The 14,227-nt window shown below is 56.5% G+C and overlaps 1 protein-coding gene across 25 annotated transcripts in view; it reads right to left on the bottom strand.

The window, feature by feature from the left end:
• The window catches only part of TPM1 (tropomyosin 1), a 39,424-nt gene extending 27,666 nt beyond the window's left edge, over window positions 1-11,758 (bottom strand). For 8 of the 25 annotated variants that reach the window (XM_053272061.1, XM_053272059.1, XM_053272063.1 and 5 more), the window contains exon 1: window positions 1,243-1,835. In XM_053272061.1, the coding sequence (XP_053128036.1) occupies window positions 1,243-1,377 (135 nt within the window). In that variant the 5' untranslated portion in view covers window positions 1,378-1,835. Of the gene's footprint in view, window positions 1-1,242; window positions 1,836-9,657; window positions 9,784-9,956; window positions 10,083-11,483 lie in introns of those variants that run through there. The other 17 variants (XM_053272046.1, XM_053272054.1, XM_053272048.1 and 14 more) reach the window with 11 other exon arrangements.
• Window positions 11,759-14,227: the final 2,469 nt, after the last annotated feature.

Raw genomic sequence — 14,227 nt, 5'->3', positions numbered from 1 at the left:
ATATATATCTGTCTAAACGGGGCTATTGTAAAGTGTTGTTGTTTTTTAAAAGTATTCTAATTGGTTTTAAATGGTTTTAATAGTTTTATATTGTTTTTAGCACTGTGTGTTTTTATGTATTTTTAAAAGTTGTTGTACACTGCCCAGAGCCTCTGGATGGGGCGGTTTATAAATGTAAATAAATGTAGATAATAATAATTATAATCTGGGGATCCCTACTGCAGGGAATGCGACTCACAGGACTGCTCAACAGTCTGAGGTCCTGGCTGAAAATGCAGGTGTGATTTGCATGGAGTTGATCCTCCGTTCCAAAAACCATCTGCAAGCCCTGCCTTGCAGCTCCAGAGCCCCATGCCCCCCCCCCCCCCCGGGGCCAGAGGCGCCAAGGTGGCTTGTGGTTACCCAGGGGAGCTAGCCCACACATTATGAATTTTCAAAGGTATATGTCACAGACTGGCACTTCGCAATGTATTAACATGAAGCCATGTGGAGCCACCTTCAGGAGCCACCGAGACACACTTCAGCAATGTTCAGAGGCCTGTCTCCCTATCTAGATGTCACACACTCCAGAACACAGGACCCCAGCGAGCCTTCAAAATGTCATGAGAATTGACCTTGTTTTTAGCACAGTTTGCTGGGGCTGGCTTCTTACCAGCGGTATCTCTCTTTCACCTTTTCAGACAGAGCCTGGACAGTCATCTGCAAGAGATGCTCCAGCTGTTTCCTGCACTGAGCAGAGCAGGGGGTCCGCCTAGAAGACCTCAAGGGTCCTCTGTGTCTCTCAACTGCCAAGGGGGGGGGGGTTTGCTTTCCTGCCTGGATTTCAACCTGGGGGGCGCGCCGGCCGAAGTGCTGCCCAAGGCCGGCTCAGGCTTCCAGATGCGCCTGGCGAGGGAGGCGAGAGGAGAGGCCGCCGCCGCCTTCTGGCTCCCCCTCCTCCCTTCTTCGCGGGGGGAGGAGAAAGGAGGCGCTGCTAGTCCCGCCGCAAAGGAGGCCTCCCGAGCTCCTCCTCCTGCCTTCCCCGAAACCCGAGCCCGGGCGGCGGCGGCAGAAGCGGCACCAGCAGCGGCTCCCTCCCCTCGCCAAGGCGGACAATGAGGCGCCCCTTCCAGCCCGGGCCCTGCGCGCCACGAGAGGGCCGAGCTGGGGGAGGAGGTCGCCCCCCCCACTTGCCGGAGACGCCCCTCCGGGCGGCTTGGGGCGCCGCGATGCCCGGGGCTGGGGTGGGGTGGCCGGGCTCACCTGCTCGCGCAGCGCCCGCTCCTCGTCGAGCTCGCGCTGGAGGCGGCCGGCCCGCTCCTCGGCGGCGTCCGCCTGCTCCTGCAGGCTGCGGATCTTCCTGCGCACGGCCTCCAGCGAGCTCAGCCCCGCCGCCATGGGCAGCCGAGCGGCAGGCGCCGCCGCCGACCCAGCAGATGCAGCAGCCCGAGCGTGCCACGCCACGCCAGCCTTTGCGCTCCGGGCTCGGCGCCGCCGCTTACTGCTTGCTTGCTCTCTGCCGGCCGCCTGCCTGCCTGCCTGCCGCTGCTGCGCCTCCGGCCTCGCTCCCTCCGGAAGTCCTCCTCCTCCTCCTCCTCCTCCAGCCCTCCGCCTCTCCAGCAGCCACCTGCGCCGCGAGGAGGAGCGCCGTCGCGCTCCGCACAGCCTTACTCCTGAGTAAAGCCGCCTAGCGGGGCGAGGCCACACGCCACCTGCCGAGGCACCTTCGCCCGCGAGCCAGCGCCGCGCAGCACGCCACGGTGGGGCCGCCTCCTCCGCCGAAGGGGCATCCGGTGGGGGTCGCACTGCGCGCGGGCGAGGCAGCCATCGGGCAGGCGGGCGCCCCCAGGGCACTCCGTGCCCCCCTTCCCCAGCACTGAGCGTCGGAGCTGGCGGGCAGAGGTTGCCATCCTGGGCACACTCAAAGGAGAGTAGACCTCCTGGAATTTCGGGGGGAACTTGGCGCAGCAGGAGCAGCCTCTACGCTGCACTGTGCCCACTACGCGCAAGCAATCCCCGCTGAGTGCAGGGGGGGGCTTCCCAAATATTAGTGGAGAGGGTCTCAGCCTTGGGTTTCCAGATGGTGTTGGACTACAACTCCCATCACCCCCAGCCACAAGGCCCTTTTGTAGCAGGGGATGATGGGAGTTGCAGTCCATCAACTTCTGGGGACCCGAGGTTGGGGCCACCTGCTCTAGGGAAATGAGTCCAACTGAAGGCAGTGAGATTTCCTTCAGAGTAAACATGCACAGGACTGGACTGCACCCACATGCTTTCTAGGGCAGGGCAGGCCAACCTTGGGTCCCTAGATGGGAGTTGTAGTCACATCACCCACAGCCACAAAAGCCTTTGGGGGAGAGCTGGCCCTGCAGTAGCAAGCATGAACTGTCCCCTTTGCTAAGCAGGGCCCACCCTGCTTTGCAGTTGAATGGGAGACTAGAAGTGTGAGCACCGAGATATTCCCCTCAGGGGATAGAGCAGAAGGTTCCAAGTTCCCTCCCTGGTGGCATCTCCAAGAGAGGGCTGAGAGAGATTCCTGCCTGCAAGCTTGGAGAAGCCGCTGCCAGTCTGTGAAGACAATACTGAGCTAGATGGACCAATGGTCTGACTCAGTATATGGTAGCTTCCTATGTTCCTAATCCCTGGGCTAAAGTGATGGAATATTTCCCTTCACACACACAAAATCAGATTCCTGCATACAGAAAGCAATTGTGTCAGGGAGGAAGCTAGGACAGGACTTTGCTCCCTGACACTCCAGCTTTCCGGGGGCAGGGAAACTTTCCACACGCAGAAGCATCCCGTCGTGTGAGCCCCCCTCCACCCCCCCCTATGCAGCAGGTCTTGTGCAGACCCAGCTCTTAGCCTGACCACACCATTCTGCAGAGGCTTGCTCAGGAGCAAGGCAGGTGGAATTCAATACGGCTTACTCCCAAATTAGCATGTCCAAGAAGGCAGCCACCATTTTTCCAAAGCAAGACTACTACTATTACTACAGAAATTTATATACCACTCTTCAACCAAAGTTCTCAAAGTGGCCAGTTTACATAGAAAAACAAACAATACATAAATAAGACGACTCCCCGTCCCCAAAGGGGTCACCATCTAAAAAGAAACATAAGACAGATACCAGCAACAGCCACTGGAGGGATGCTGTTCTGGGGCTGGAGAGGGCCAGTTGCTCCCCCCCTGCTAAATATAAGAGAATCCCCACTTTAACAGGTGCCTCTTTGCTCAGTTAGCAATCTCTCCCACCTTTGCTGCTGCTTGGGGGTCCTGGTGGTGCCCTGCGAAGGAGGGAAGGGGTGTACATGGAACATAAGAAGCTGTCATACACTGAGTCAGACCTTTGGTCCATCTAGCTCAGTACTGTCTTCGCAGACTGGCAGCGGCTTCTCCAAGGCTGCAGGCAGGAATCTCTCTCAGCTCTCTCTTGGAGATGCTGCCAGGGAGGGAACTGGGAACCTTCTGCTCTTCCCAGAGCGGCTGCATCCCCTGAGGGGAATCTCTTTCAGTGCTCACACTTCTAGCCTCCCTTTCATCTGCAACCAGGGTGGAACCTGCTTAGCAGAGGGGACAAGTCATGCTTGCAACCGCCAGACCAGCTCTCCTACCTTAAGTGGAGAACTACTACCAGCATTTGGCTGGGGGTGGGGTGGGTGTGTTCCCATAATCCCTCCCCTGCAATGCTGGCACAACAACAATCCCTGGAAGTGCCAGAGGTCCACTGCTGAGCTAAGCCTTTTCCACATGCGGTGTCCAGCACACACCCAGATCTGTACACAGGCACACTCATGCACACATTATGTTCGGTGCACAGAGAGTGGTACACTTCCTGACCTGTACTGTGCATCCAAGGGGGCCTGTACCCAGGCTCACTTCTAAAATGCACAGTCATTTGCACAAACACATGTACTCAGTGGCAGCACCAGGAAAAAATGGAGAGGGGGCCAGGGATGATGGGAGTTGTAGTCCAGCATCTGGGGACCCAAGGTTGAGGACTCCTGATCTACGGAAACCTGCCTCATGTACATTGACTCAGCAGGACTCTATTTGCCTGCAAATCTCCAAATGGGAGAGAGGAAACATGCGAGGATCTCTTTCTTGCTCTCTCTTCCCTGCCTTTTAAGGAGGCAATAAAATGGCCAGTTGCACCCACAATGCAACCAGGAAGAGATATTCCACGGAGCGGGTCAAACTGCAAAAGGAAAGAGTGTATGTGGACAACAGAAGAAGTCCTATTCTGATGCTTAGGAACATTGGCCCATCTAGCTCAGTCTTGTCTACACAGACTGGCAGCAGCTTCTCCAAGGCTGCAGGCAAGAATCTCTCAGCGCCCGATCTTGGAGACGTGGTCTCCCATTCAGATGCAACCAGGACAGACCCTGCTCAGCTAGGGGGACAAGTCATGCTTGCTGCCACCAGACCAGCTCTCCTCTTTCATTTCATTTTTTAAATACTCCTCCCTGCAGGGCACCCCAGGAGTCAGGTGGGCCCAGGGTGGGGGAGGAGGGAGGAGGCTTGGCTGTGCTCGCCTGGGGCAACAGCGCCACCTGGTGCCCCAAGCCCTGCACTACCCACCTTCCAGCACAGCAAAGGTAAAGTTGAGTAAAGGTAAACGCGAGGTGTCGACTCCTGGCGCCCACAGAGGCTTCCTGTGGTTGTCTTTGGTAGAATACAGGAGGGGTTGACCATTGCCTCCTCCCGCACAGTGTGAAAGAATGCCTTTCAGCATCTTCCTACAACGCTGCTGCCCGATAGAGGTGTTCCCCATACTCTAGGAAGCATACCAGCGGGGATTTGAACCAGCAACTTCTGGCTTGCTAGTCAAGTCGTTTCCCCGCTGCCCCATTAGGTGGCTTACCATTCACATGGGCTGCCCGCGTCCTCCAGCAAAGAAGAGACCCCCTAGAGACCCTTTTATGCAACGCGGCAGTAGCCTGGACCAAACAGGGCCACGCAGCCCCCTTGGGAGCCAGACCATGCCCCCACCGCATCCGAGGTCAGATCCGTGTGTGTGTGTGTGACTAACCCCCACATCTGATGTCGGGGGGGCGGGCGGGGGGGGGCGAGCTGGGCCACCGCTGTCCTGGCTCCGCCACTGGAGGTAATGAAGACAATACGGAGGGGAAGAGCTGGGGGGCTTCTGATCTGGGGCTTGGAAGAACACAGCTTTCCTCTCAGAGTGCGGAAAGGAGAGGCCGCAGCACCGGTGGGGCTACTTTGGTAGCACCAATGGCGCCGCGGGGAAGCAACCTGCCTAGAGAGCAGGAGGCTGTGGGTTCCAGTCCCCGCTGGGACGCTTCCCAGAATATGGGAATATCCTCTATTAGGCAGCAGCAGCGACAGAGGAAGATGCTGAGAGGCATCAGCTCATGGCCATGGTCAGCCCCTCCTGTATTCTACCCAAGACAACCACAGGGCTCTGTGGGCTCCAGTAGTCGACAACAACTCAACGGCACAACCTTTCCTTTCCTATGCACCAGTACTGAGTACTGGACAAGTTTGCCCTGCCTGGGATTGCAGCGGTGGGGAGGGCTGGCTTTGCCTTCGTTCCTTGCAGAGGGTGGGGAGTGAGTTTTCAAGGGCCACGCTGGGCACTTGGCCACCCCCCCTGCATGTGCAATGCACAGGAGCGGTGGCCAAGCTCCTAAAACACCCGATGCCTTGCTCGGAAACTGACGGCGTTCCCTGCAGGGAACGGAGGCAAAGCCCTCCCCGAGCGCTGCGATCCCAGGTACGGCGTGCGTTTATGAGCACCACGCCGGGCACTTTCAGAGCTTGGCCACGCCCCGTTGGCGATGCGCGGAGGGTGTGGCCAGGCTCCAAAAACACCTGCGCGGCACAGAGGTACGAGTCCTGGCAACTTTTCTAACCAAAAAAGCACTGGGTAGCACTATTGCTCATTTGTGATAGGCACACGTTAAACCAGATAAAACATCAACCAGTGACCTAGGGCTGGTGCAGAAGGAACCCTGACTCCCTCTTCACTCGGTTAAGGCAGGGGGTCTCAACCCTGGACTAGAACTCCCACCATCCCTACGACTCCTGTGGCTGGGGATGACGGGAGCTGTAGTCCAACAACATCTGGGGACCCAAGGTTAAGAATCCTTGAATTAAAAGATCAGGAGTTTGCTCACAGACATAGGAGGCCACCTTCTCCTGAAGCAAACCACTGCTGTATCTAGCTCAGTCTTTTCTCCTCTGACTGGTACTAGCTCGCCAGGGTTTCAAGAAGGGGTCTTTCCCAATTTTTCCGATACCTGAAACCATGTTAAGTGGAGATGCTGTGGATTGAACTGGGACCTTCTGCACCCAGAACAGGTGAGGTGCTAACACAGAGTTATTATTATCCAGGGGTTAACTGTCAATATGAACCAGGGTTACAACAAGCCAGGGTTCTGGTTTAGCCAGGGTTTGAGAGTCGAGTTTATTGTTAGCTTCAAATCTTAGTCAAATGAGCCACAGGATCAGGTGTGAGGAAGGGCCGTCAATGAGAGTCAGTTCAATATTTGAAAATATTGATCCTGAACCACCCAAAGTAGGGCTCCATTTAAATATCACACCAACCTGCCATTAATCTGGAACTGAGCATTTGGCTTCAAGTGTAAATTGGGTCACTGGCACTTGCAGGAGCAAGATGGACACCCCAGGGAGCTGTCCCCTGGAAGGAAATGATGCGGACACACTCCCAGAGGCCACCTTGCTGATCTCTGATGCTGGACGCATGATGGAACCCTGCAGGCACATGGGTGTTTGTTTCTGGAGTCGGCCACCTAAGTGGCCAGGTTTCAGAAAAGAAACTGTGGCTCCCTGCACAGAAAACAACCGGATGCTACCTTGTCCACTGATGCGTCTCTCCCTACAGAGCTCTCAAAAAGCACCTCCAGAGGAGGAGACATCACCTCCACAGGGAGGATGGACCGATCTGGAAAGCTCTCAGCTGCGTTTGTCAGATTAAAACTGCACTTTGCTTTCCCGAGTAAACCTGTGTAGGCTATAAGGCTGCAGTGCTGTGCATGAAAGCCATTCACACGATCAGAGTTCAGGAGCTGTGCCCGCTCCCGTCTTCTGATCATGTGCGAGTCAAAAGCAAAGCTTGAGGCACTGGTGGTGGTCACCTGCTAAGTGGCAGCTGGGCGGGAGAGTTTGTTCCTACCGAGCCGCTGAACAAAGTAGCAGGGAAAGCCCTCTGCTTAGCAGGCCCATCACTTCCTCCCACTCCCACCTTGCTAGTGGGAGGAATTCTTTGCCACAAGATGCGGTGGAATTCACAAGATGTGTGGAATTCTCTGCCACGAGATGTGGTGACAGCCAACAACCTGGATGGCTTTAAGAGGGGTTTGGATAACTTCATGGAGGAGAGGTCTATCAACGGCTACTAGTCGGAGGGCTATAGGCCACCTCCAGCCTCAGAGGCAGGATGCCTCCGAGTACCAGTTGCAGGGGAGTAACAGCAAGAGGGAGGGCATGCCCTCAACTCCTGCCTGTGGCTTCCAGCGGCATCCAGTTGGCCACTGTGCGAAACAGGATGCTGGACTAGATAGGCCCTGGGCCTGATCCAGCAGGGCTGTTCTGATGTCCTTATGCTTTTTACTTGCACACGATCAGAGAACGGGAGTGCGCCCCTATTTCTGACCGTGCGAACTGCCTTAGAGTTACTGGAGACGAAGCTCCGTTGGACTCTGTGAGGCTTCCTTCCGAGGACGCACTGACGGGACCAGACTGTAAGGTTGGCGTCCTCTTTCTTCCAGACGGCAACACTGCAGCGGCCCCCTTTCCACAGCACAGCCGGTTCAGACAGGGGGTGTCAGTTACGCAGCCCGATGGAAAGGGAAGGCTGGGGAGCAAGGCACGCACCTCGACAGTCAAGGGCACCTGGCAAGAGGCCTCGGAGGGAGCAGGAGGACCACACCTGCCTGTTACTCACGGCGCCCTTTCCTCCCTCTTTAGGCAAATGGGTGTCTCAACGGAAGTGATTTGGAGGCTGACGGCAGTCTGCTTGGGCTGTGACTCAGCCCGCCTCATTGCCCAATGCCATCCTGTCGGCGGCGTGAGCTTCCTCCAGGGAGCCCTTCCTCCTCCTCCTCCTCGCTCCTTACAAACAACCGCCATCTCTTAGACCCCTGAGAACGATTTGCCTCCATCAAGGAGACCAAGTCCCGCCTGGGCAATGTGGACTTCCACATTCATCTGCGCTGGAGATTAATCCTCAGGTCTCCTTCCACAAAACAAATCCTCAAGGGGTGCAAGTTGGCCTGTTTGGGCGAAGAGAGCTGCAGAGAGGCGTCTCTTTTCTACGGGGAAAGTAGTAGCACACACCTCCTCTCGCCAGCCTTCATCCAAGGCAAGCGATTTCAAAATAGTCTGCATTCTTTTCCTTATAAGGAATATCTCCCCTGAATCTATATGCGGTTCCTTTGAACAACGTTAAATGAACGCCTCACTGGAATGCTGACTCCCACCTATAGAAAGCCACATTCAGAGCAAACACATCTGAACCCAATTATGTCTACGCAGACGGAGCATCACGCTGCCCGTTGCGGTCTGGTGGCCGACACTGTCAGATTCCTTCCTCCGCTGAGCCGGGCCAGTCCTTTGTTTAAAACCAACAACAGGAGCTAAACAAAAGGCAACAAGTTTGCCTCCCAACTCCAGCCCTTTCTAATGTTTCACTTCCAGACGGGTTTTGCTCACCCTGGGGAGACAATGCCCGCCCTGGCTGTCCCTGCTGGAGACACTTGGCGGAAGAGAGACATTTCTGCAGGCTCTCTTTCATTGCAAAGAAGCGACTTTTTAAAACCCAGAGTGAAATAGAAATGACGGCAGCTGCTTGGGACGAGCATCTCTCCCGCTAACCTTGGGAGGGAGTCTTTACTCGGAAGGAATGCCAGTTGCAGGGGAATCGATGGGGAGTGCAAATGTCTGAGAGTTACACGCATGGGACTATTTAATACTTGTCAGGCTTTAGACAGGTGGGTGGGATAAGAGGCCGCGATGGGTGCTGCGCTCACACTATACCATATAAAGTGCTGAGCTATATATAACCCCACGCTTATTCTCCGGGTCTCTGTCCCAGAGACTGCAGACCTAGCAAGTATCATCTTCCGGGGTGGGTTTCCACAGACGGCTCTGTATTTTCTTTGATGGATGGCTTGCTAGCTTCTGCTACCTTCTGACTTTTGGAGCCCAAAGAAGGTTCTGAACTCCAGAATCACCAGCCCACCGTTAGCCATTTGAGTCCAATGCTGTTGGCCCTTTGGCACCCTCCTGTGGGCACCGCAGCTGATTAAACCTGACCATTTCTGGCCTGTAGGACAACCGAGCTTGACATTCCGGAAGCATCACAAGCTCGGCTTAACATACACCAGCAACAATGTCTTTCCACTGAGTGCAACAATTGTGTGTGCGCGTGGAAATGATGGCCCCTCCATTCACTGCCTGTGTGGTCAGCCCCCCAGGGACACCCTTCCCCTTACATTCGAGGAACACCCAGCAATGGCGGAGGTTCTTAAGGTGCAGACGTCAAGCCCCCTGGCACTCTCTGGTGACTTTCATGCAAGGAAACCGGGGTGTGCTTGCCCACCCATCCCTGGCGCCATCAGTCTGGGGCGGAGGCACAGAGGTCAGGGAGCAGAGAGGCCGCTGGTGCGTGTGGGAGCAGAAGGGGGCGTTACTCACATCGGTGGCCTTCTTCTCGGCCAGCTCCAACTTCTCCTGGGCATCTTTCAGGGACTCTGAATATTTGTCCAGTTCATCCTCAGTGCCCTTCAGCTTCTTCTGCAGAGACACCAGCTCGTCCTCCAGCTGGCGGCGGGTGAGTGGAAAATGGGGGGCAGGCAGGGAAGTGGGGGGACACGGGGTGAGGCAGGCAACGTGACCGCGGAAAGAAGAGGTGCGGGTGCAGAAGGACAGACAGACAGACAGAAAAGGAGAGAAGGAGAGAAGAGGAAACCGTTAGCACCCTGGTGGCACGATACCTTGGTGGCTTTCTCGTCTGCAGAGAGGAGGCTCTCCTCCGCTGTGTGCAGCTCTTCCAGAACTCGGTCCCTCTCATCCTCCGAGACATGCAGTTGCTTTTCCAACTGCACTATGTCGTCCTCTAACTAGCCTCGCGTGTCAGGGGCAAAAGAGGAGGAAAGACGCTCAGATGCATTCGATCTCACTGCACCGTTCTCTTTACCCACCCCATTAAAATTCCCCCCATTTGGTGGGCTGCATGTTTTCAAAGGCTTCCGTCATATGGACGGATAAGCCTGAAGGCGAAGAAGGGTACAAACAAGCTGCGTGTGGAACTACAGGACACAACAGATCTTAGCAAAGGGGGGAGCCCGACCCACAGGCCAGTCAACTTTCTGTACTTAGCTTTAAATTCAAAGGCCCTGAACCAGCTAGAGTCTGCCAGGACAAAGTGCCCCTGAAATCCATGGAATGAGCAAGGCGTGATTAATTAAAGTATCATTGTTGTCAGTGGAAGTCAGAATTGGCTTTAGCTGGGTTGGGGCCAAGGCTAGCTAGGCTCACCTGGAAGCAGGTTGCATTTGCGGGGATTTACTCCTGAGGAGATGCTTCCAGGGTCACAGGGACAGCGAGACTAATAGCCTGTGTTAAATAGCACCCAGTGGGACTTACTTCTGAGTAAATGTGCTCAGGATCATGCTGTACATGAGCTCCAGTTGCGGCATTTCAGGTTAGGTGATTTGTGGACCTGAATATATATATGTGTGTGTATGTGTGTGTGACTGTGATTAAAAAAAACCCCAAAACCAGCCACACCCTTAGTTATCAAAGTTCTGTTTAAGTCGTGAGCTGCGATATTCCCACCCTTTATTTCAACAGCCAAAGAAATTCACTAAGCAAATTCGAATAAGCAAAATGCCTTGTTCAAGGAGCCTGGGGTGATCTCCCTGCCTCCCCCCTCCCCCCCATTCCTCCCTGCCCGGAGCAGCTCTTCGCTCCTTCGCCGCCTCCCCCCCCCCGCCCAATTCCCCAGCTTCTTTCAGGGCTGAGGAATGAAAGTCATCCAACTTTTCAAAAAGTTTAAATGGCCTGCAATAAAGGCCCCTCTTCTGAACTCAATCAGCCCAGCATCTGGAAGGCATCGGCCGCGACGGCGGGACTCTCCTCAAGTCAGCGGGGAGGCTGCCAGCCAGAGACAGGAGGCGGCTGGTGTGCTCAGGCTGGCCGGAAAGCAAGTCCCCAGGAGTTCCAGAGGGCTTGCTCCTCCCGAGCCGGCATGTTTCGGACTGGGAGGCCAGCGGCCCGGTGAGGCCCCAAGACTCAGGCGGATCGGCCCCCCGGATCCGCCCTGGGGCCCCCCGATGTGGCTTAAGCGCACATCGCCCGCGGGCCCTGGGCGCCCCCTCCCCGCTTGGCCACTCTGTTGGGATTAGGGCTCGCTGTCGGCGCACGGCCCGGCGGAGTCGTGGCTGGGGGCGGGGGGGACACCCGACGGGGCGCAGATCCCCGGCGGCGCCCGAGCGCCCTCCCCGCGGGCTGGGCCCCACCTGCTTGCTGCGGTCCTCGGCGGCCTTCTTGTCGGCCTCGGCCTGCTCGGCCCGGTCCAAGGCGTTCTCCTTGTCCAGCTTGAGCATCTGCATCTTCTTCTTGATGGCGTCCATGGTGCCGGCGGGTGCGCAGCGCTTCCACGCGCGGAGGAAAGAGGAGGACTCCGAGGGAGCGAGACTGAGAGAGAAAGAGGGAAGGAAGGAGGCGGCCGGCGGCTGGAGGAGGAGGAGGAGGCGGCTGCTGCTGCTGCTGCTGCTCCGCGTGGGACTGAGTGCGAGCGCCTCCTAAGCGGCTGCGGGCAGATATGTACCGTCCCCGGGGGCCGAGTGCATTCCTGCAGACATCCAATACTTTTTTGGGAGCGCGCGGCGGCTCCTTGCTCCGCCCCCTCCGACGGCTTGGCCCTCCCCTCTCTCGCTCCCCCCCTTTTTCTTGCCCGGCTCCGCTTCTGAGCTCCCCACGACTTGCTCCTCCCGCCGTTTGATCCGGCAGATGCCTAAATATGGGAGGGGAGGAGGCGAGAGAGAGAGAAGCGGCCGGCCCGCTCCTCAGCTTGCAAGGGGGGGGGGGAGGAGAAGGGCGTTTCTCTGCCCGCCGCCTGGGACGCCGCGAGAGGCTTGGGACATCCGCGCAAGGCGGCTGGCGATGCGCGCGCGGATGCGCAACTCGTCTCGTCCCACGGCTGCTCGGGGCTCGCGGGGACCTTTCACGAGAAGGGGAAACGAAGCCGCCGAAGAAGCTGATAGCACAACACGCATCCTCATCCTGTGCGGACGGAGGAGGGCGCAAGGCTCCCCCCCCCTGGAGCGCAGGGCAGGGACCCCCCCCGCCCCCTCAGCTCCTCCTCCAGTTCTGAACTTCCCGCGAGTTTTCAGCCGGGAATGCCTGCCCTTCGCGTGGCGAGCGACTGGGGCAGTGCGCGGGGGCCCTGCGGAGCAGCCGGCCAGCCGCTTCGAAGGCATTAGCGTCCACGCACCGCGCGCTTCAAAAGCGGAAGCGTCTCCCGGCCGCGTCGAGAGAACTGTCCGGCGGTGGTGCGCAGTGCAGCCGCTCCGGGAAGCAACTCCGCCCCGCCCCGCGCAATACTTGACCATGGGCAGAGGTGCACTTAGGCAGAGCAGAGGCTGGACCTCAAAGCCTTTGGAGCCCCCCCGCCCCCCTGCAAATCAGGCATCAGCATGTCGCTTGTCCCGGCGACCACACCACCCAGGACAGACTAGAGAGGATTTGGGGCTCCCGGGGGCTGGGGAGGCCCTGGACTTTGGCCCCGACGTCCAGGGGGAAGAGCGCCTCTGACTATGGGTGGAGTGGAGCCAGAGTCCATCCCAGCAGCCCCAGCTCGGCAGGGTTGCGCTCGGCTGCTCCGGCTTCTTGCATGCTCTGCTGTTGGGCCAGAGACCCCCAGGCTGTCTCTCCTCTGTGCGGAGCCTGCCACGAGCTCCAGTCATTCCACATAAAGGTTGGCACTGCAGTACCACAGGTCTGGCAACATACAGCACCTGCAAAAAAGGAAGGTGCCTGTGAGCATGTGCAGAGTGTCATCCTTGCGTTGGGATAACGTGATGTGATGTGAGGCAGGGCTTTGGGAACCAAGGACCGGACTTGAGTCCCCGCACAGGAATTCTGTGGGCATTCTCCTAGCCTGCATTAGTGGATGTGAGTAGAGCCAGGGATGGTCATGCTTCCAAACCAAGCATTTCAGGCTAAATGTTTGCAGAGTTCTGCTTGCATTCACACATTGCACAGCAGAAACCCAGGTTTCTTGCCAAGTGTGCACTCATCAGAGAGTTACAGAAGGGTCCCTCCCCAACCTTGTGTTCCCAGATTTTATTGGACTACAACTCCCATCACCCCCAACCACAATGGCCTTTGTAGCTCAGGGTGAAGGAGTTGTAGTCCAACAGCATTGGGAACCCCTGGCCGATGGAATGCTCTCTCCAAGAAAGCTCACCTGGCAGGCACCTATTCTTATGTCTTTTCAGTGCCATGCAAAGACCTTTCCAAAAGTCTTTTAAATGTTTGGACTGGGAAATTTAAAAATCCCCATGCTTTTAACATTTCTGGACAAGTTTATTTTAAGGAGACTGTGTGATCTGTTTATATCATTAGATTGGTTTATGCATTTTCATTCTTTTGATCTTGTGGTTTATTTTGTATGCTGCCCTGCAATTTTTGTAATTGAAGGGCAGGATATAAAACCTAAAAAGAATAAATGATAAATCAATAAAAGGGTGTGGTAAGTATGAGTGAGAAAACGACTTCCGAGAGCATGCTGTATTAGAAGTGCTGCAGCAATTAAGAATAAAACTGCAACAAAATACACACGGCAGAAACTCCCTGCTGCTGGCAGGCACCACCAGCTCTGCCTGCCCGCCTGACCCCCTTTGTGGCTGCTGTGTCCCCTGATTTCGCTGCGGGCCTCGGCCTGCAAGTTGACTCACTGCAGCGTTGCATTATAGAGCAGCTGCATGCAGGAGGTCCCAGGTTCCCTCCCTGGCAGCATCTCCTGATAGGGCTGGGAGAGAGACTCTGGCCTGAAACCTGGGAGAAGCCGCTGCCAGTCAGTGTAACTGTAGACCATCCTGAGGCGGATGGACTAAGGGTCTGACCTCCTATGCCGATGGGGCCGAGATCTCATTTGGTATGCTGGGGAGGAGAGCTGGTCTTGCGGCAGGGAGCACAAATCTTCCCCCTTGCTAAGCAGGATCCACCCTGGTTTTCATTTGGATGGGTGAGCGCTGTC

The sequence above is a fragment of the Hemicordylus capensis genome, chromosome 10 (assembly GCF_027244095.1).
Source record: "Hemicordylus capensis ecotype Gifberg chromosome 10, rHemCap1.1.pri, whole genome shotgun sequence".
Lineage (NCBI taxonomy): Eukaryota > Metazoa > Chordata > Lepidosauria > Squamata > Cordylidae > Hemicordylus > Hemicordylus capensis.
The sequence above is the reverse complement of the archived record's forward strand: the minus strand, read 5'-3'. Positions and strand labels throughout refer to the sequence as shown.